At 34.6% G+C, this 1,426-nt stretch overlaps 1 protein-coding gene across 3 annotated transcripts in view; it reads right to left on the bottom strand.

Annotated features, from left to right (window-relative positions):
* The window catches only part of LOC119581822 (transcription initiation factor TFIID subunit 2-like), a gene marked incomplete at its 3' end in the record, with an annotated part of 14,016 nt that overhangs the window by 2,838 nt on the left and 9,752 nt on the right, over positions 1–1,426 (bottom strand). For all 3 annotated transcript variants that reach the window (XM_037929955.1, XM_037929956.1, XM_037929957.1), the window contains 3 exon segments: positions 101–274; positions 502–569; positions 792–958. In XM_037929955.1, the coding sequence (XP_037785883.1) occupies positions 101–274; positions 502–569; positions 792–958 (409 nt within the window).

Genomic DNA, 1,426 nt, shown 5'->3' with positions numbered 1-1,426 from the left:
TGCACAAGAATGCCCTCAAACATGCATGAATATCATCATGCATTTAAAATAATTAACAACAACAAGAAAACAAATATGATAAACATTTCAACATTCTAACCTTGAGAATGAAATAGTTCTGTAAGCTTGTAAAGTCATGTTGCCTTATAATATTGGGGCAAGAAAAGGATCCAAACATCTTGCGGAAGATCTGCATCATTGCAGGAGGACCATTCCAGTTTGCTACCATGGCATTGGCTACTCTGGTCAGGCAGTGTGCTGCTCTACAACGGACCTGTTTTAGAAAAAAAAAGTATTTTGGGGTGTAGGGAAGTACATACAGAAAAAAGACAAGAAAAGGAATTTGACTCTCAAAAGAAGAAAAGTTGATAAACACTAAATAATATTCATATAAATTAACAAAATAGGTTCTCCATTTATCTATATTTTTTTCTCTAATATTGAAGTAAATGCTAATGCTCATACCAAAATTCTTATAAGTACGTAAGGTGTAAAACAGACCTTGTAAAAGCACTGTTCATTTTCCAAAACTGCATTTAGAGTATTCCTCATTTCAGTTGTTACAGCTCCTGAAAAAAACATCTTCTTAAACATGAAGCCCTGGCATAATTTGAAATAACGTCAACACCATAATTTGAATAGTATAATATTCTGTAAGAAGTATAAAAACATTATTGAAATATTGCCTTTATTCATTGGTTTCTACATTGCTGCAAATCAGCATAATCTTATTATCTGTTATACAGGTGTCAAAATAACTCAAGCAGTTAAAGGTCTGGAGAAAATAATACCTTGCTTTGCTAATCGCAGAAGGGCATTGATAGCCTCAGTCTGAGCTGTTACATCTCGTTCATGTCTCAACTGGTACTGCCACTGATTGTCAGGTTGTTCCACCTCTACAGCACGCATTAGCGTCATGTCTGGATCCAAGCGAAGCCAGAGGACAGGGGAATCAGCACTGAGAAGAAAGGGGAGGTGAAGTGATTGGGAAAGAAAAAAAAACACTGTTTTAGGATTTTGATAATTATTTCCATGATAACAGAACATGAATTATGCTCTGGAAAAAGAAGAAGGCAGATTGAAAGGAATGAAAATAAAAAGGTATAGTCCAACTGATTCATAGCAACCTGTGCTATGGAAAATGGCAACCAACAGTCAATTTTCCCATTTACATAGGAGACAGTCAAAGACAAATACAATATCAAAGAGAACAATAATCTTCACTTTGACCATTTGAAAAATAAAAGGGTTTCCATGTAGATACTAGCTACCATTACCTCAAAAGAAAACAGAGCATGAAGCATACTGCAACCAAAAGAATATCCTAAATATTATCATTATGTGCAAACATGGAAGAGAGTGGGTATATATAAAAACAATTATGGAAGATACTGTTAAGCAAGAATAAGAAGTTGGATGAGACATG

This window comes from Penaeus monodon, chromosome 15 (genome assembly GCF_015228065.2).
Source record: "Penaeus monodon isolate SGIC_2016 chromosome 15, NSTDA_Pmon_1, whole genome shotgun sequence".
In the NCBI taxonomy this organism is placed as follows: Eukaryota; Metazoa; Arthropoda; class Malacostraca; order Decapoda; family Penaeidae; genus Penaeus; species Penaeus monodon.
The sequence above is the reverse complement of the archived record's forward strand: the minus strand, read 5'-3'. Positions and strand labels throughout refer to the sequence as shown.